Source organism: Melospiza melodia, unplaced genomic scaffold (assembly GCF_035770615.1).
Source record: "Melospiza melodia melodia isolate bMelMel2 unplaced genomic scaffold, bMelMel2.pri scaffold_18, whole genome shotgun sequence".
NCBI lineage: Eukaryota > Metazoa > Chordata > Aves > Passeriformes > Passerellidae > Melospiza > Melospiza melodia.
This window is the reverse complement of record NW_026948525.1, coordinates 13,928,333-13,930,522: the sequence shown is the minus strand read 5'-3', so window position 1 is coordinate 13,930,522 and position 2,190 is coordinate 13,928,333. Positions and strand designations below refer to the sequence as shown.

Below are 2,190 nucleotides of genomic sequence, written 5' to 3'. Positions count from 1 at the left end.
AAGCAGTCCATGGGAAAGGGGAATGAGCTGAGCCCCCTCCCTGAGATCCCATCACGGGCACAGCCAGGGATCTCCTTGCTGTGCCCTTCCAAGCTCTGAGCTGCCCTCCTGGGTGCAAATCTGTGCCAGAGCCTCTGGGAGTTCCCTGAATGTCCCATGGGGAAGGGCAGAGCTGCCAGAGCTGAGGAAATGCTGTTGGGTTTACCAAGGGAGCCGTGAGTGTCCTTGGCACATGGGGGTTCTGAGACCTTGCCCAGAGACCTTGAGAGAGAGTGAGAAATTCAGGGATCCCTCTGCTCTTGGTAGGGTCTGGTTTATCCCATGGTGATCCAGGAGTGTGATTGTGCTCTGATTGCAGCCTAAGGTGCAAAGCCAGGGCAGTTGGGAACAAGCCCATCCAGCCCCTCACCTTCCTTTAGCCACAGGGAATACTTTCCCTCTCACATCTCTAAGTGGGAAACTCTGAGTACAGCGGAAATGCTGGGGATTTCTGACCTCAGAGAGCCAGGAATGATGTGTGGGGAGGAAAACAATTCCTAAAACCAACTCCTGCCCTCTATTTCCTTTAGAAATGGGAGTGCAGACACTACCAAGCCTTTCTGCATTAGGAGTGGTTCCTCTGACAAATCCTGAATATCCAGGCTTGTCCCTCTGCCCCATGGCCACAAACCCAGGGCAGTAGGGCAGAGATGGCTCCTCAAGAGCCTCCAGGCACAAGCCTGGCTGATTCTGGCAAACTCAGCCTGCACAACTGGAGCTCAGGCAGGGACCCAGGTGAAGGTTTTCCCAGAGAAGGAACAAGGGTGGGTGAGTGCCAGCAAGACAGTCTGCAGGGAATGGCCCAGGTTTGGCTCCAAGCAGCCTCTCCTGACCTATCACTGTCCTTTCTCCATGAACAGCTCCCCAAGTGCAGCCCCAGCAAATGTCCAACAGCAGCTCCATCAGCCACTTCCTCCTGCTGGCATTGGCAGACACGCGGCAGCTGCAGCTCCTGCACTTCTGCCTCTTGCTGGGCATCTCCCTGGCTGCCCTCCTGGGCAACGGCCTCATCATCAGTGCCGTAGCCTGCGGCCACCACCTGCACATGCCCATGTTCTTCTTCCTGCTCAACCTGGCCCTCAGTGACCTGGGCTGCATCTGCACCACTGTCCCCAAAGCCATGCACAATTCCCTCTGGGACACCAGGAACATCTCCTACACTGGATGTGCCACACAGCTCTTTTTCTTTGTGTTCTTCATTGGAGCAGAGTTTTATCTGCTGACCATCATGTGCTACGACCGCTACGTGTCCATCTGCAAACCCCTGCACTACGGGACCCTCCTGGGCAGCAGAGCTTGTGCCCACATGGCAGCAGCTGCCTGGGCCAGTGCCTTTCTCCATGCTCTGCTGCACACAGCCAATACATTTTCCCTGCCCCTGTGCCATGGCAATGCCCTGGGCCAGTTCTTCTGTGAAATCCCACAGATCCTCAAGCTCTCCTGCTCACAGTCCAACTTCAGGGAACTTGGGCTAATTGCTGTTAGTGTGTGTTCAGCATTTGGCTGTTTTGTGTTCATTGTTTTCTCCTATGTGCAGATCTTCAGGGCTGTGCTGAGGATCCCTACGGAGCAGGGACGGCACAAAGCCTTTTCCACCTGCCTCCCTCACCTGGCTGTGGTCTTTCTGTTTGTCAGCACGTCATTTTTTACCTACCTGAAGCCACTTTCAATGTCATCCTCATCCCTGGATCTGGCCCTGTCCATTCTGTACTCAGTGGTGCCTCCAGCCCTGAACCCCCTCATCTACAGCCTGAGGAACCACGAGCTCAAGGCTGCAATGTGGAGACTGATGATGGGATTGTATCACAAACATTAACCTTCTGGCCAATTTGTGCAACTCACTTGTAAAAAAAGCCATCTTTGATACTCCTTTTTGTTTTCATTTTGGAGGTTCTTTACTGTTGTTTTTATTTTTTTCATATTTACACAGAGAAATGTCACTTTTTCTGCTGTTTCTCATTTAATTTCTCTCCACCTTCCCTGTGGTCACAGACTGTGCCAATGAGGAGCTATTCCCTTGGTGGGTTTTTAGGGAACTAAAGGATGTCCAAGCAGAGTTTTCTGCAGAGATGCCGTTTAGTTGCCTTCTGTGGAGCTGCAGCAGCAATGTCTGTGTGCAGAGCTGGGGGCAGATCAGTGCTGGCCCAACAG

General features: G+C 53.0%; 1 protein-coding gene across 1 annotated transcript; it reads left to right on the top strand.

Annotated features, from left to right (window-relative positions):
* The first annotated feature begins 922 nt into the window (after positions 1-922).
* On the top strand, positions 923-1,855 carry LOC134433439 (olfactory receptor 14A16-like). The gene has a single exon (XM_063182288.1). It carries the CDS (start codon positions 923-925, stop codon positions 1,853-1,855), a length of 933 nt encoding a protein of 310 aa, XP_063038358.1.
* The last annotated feature ends 335 nt before the right edge of the window (positions 1,856-2,190 follow it).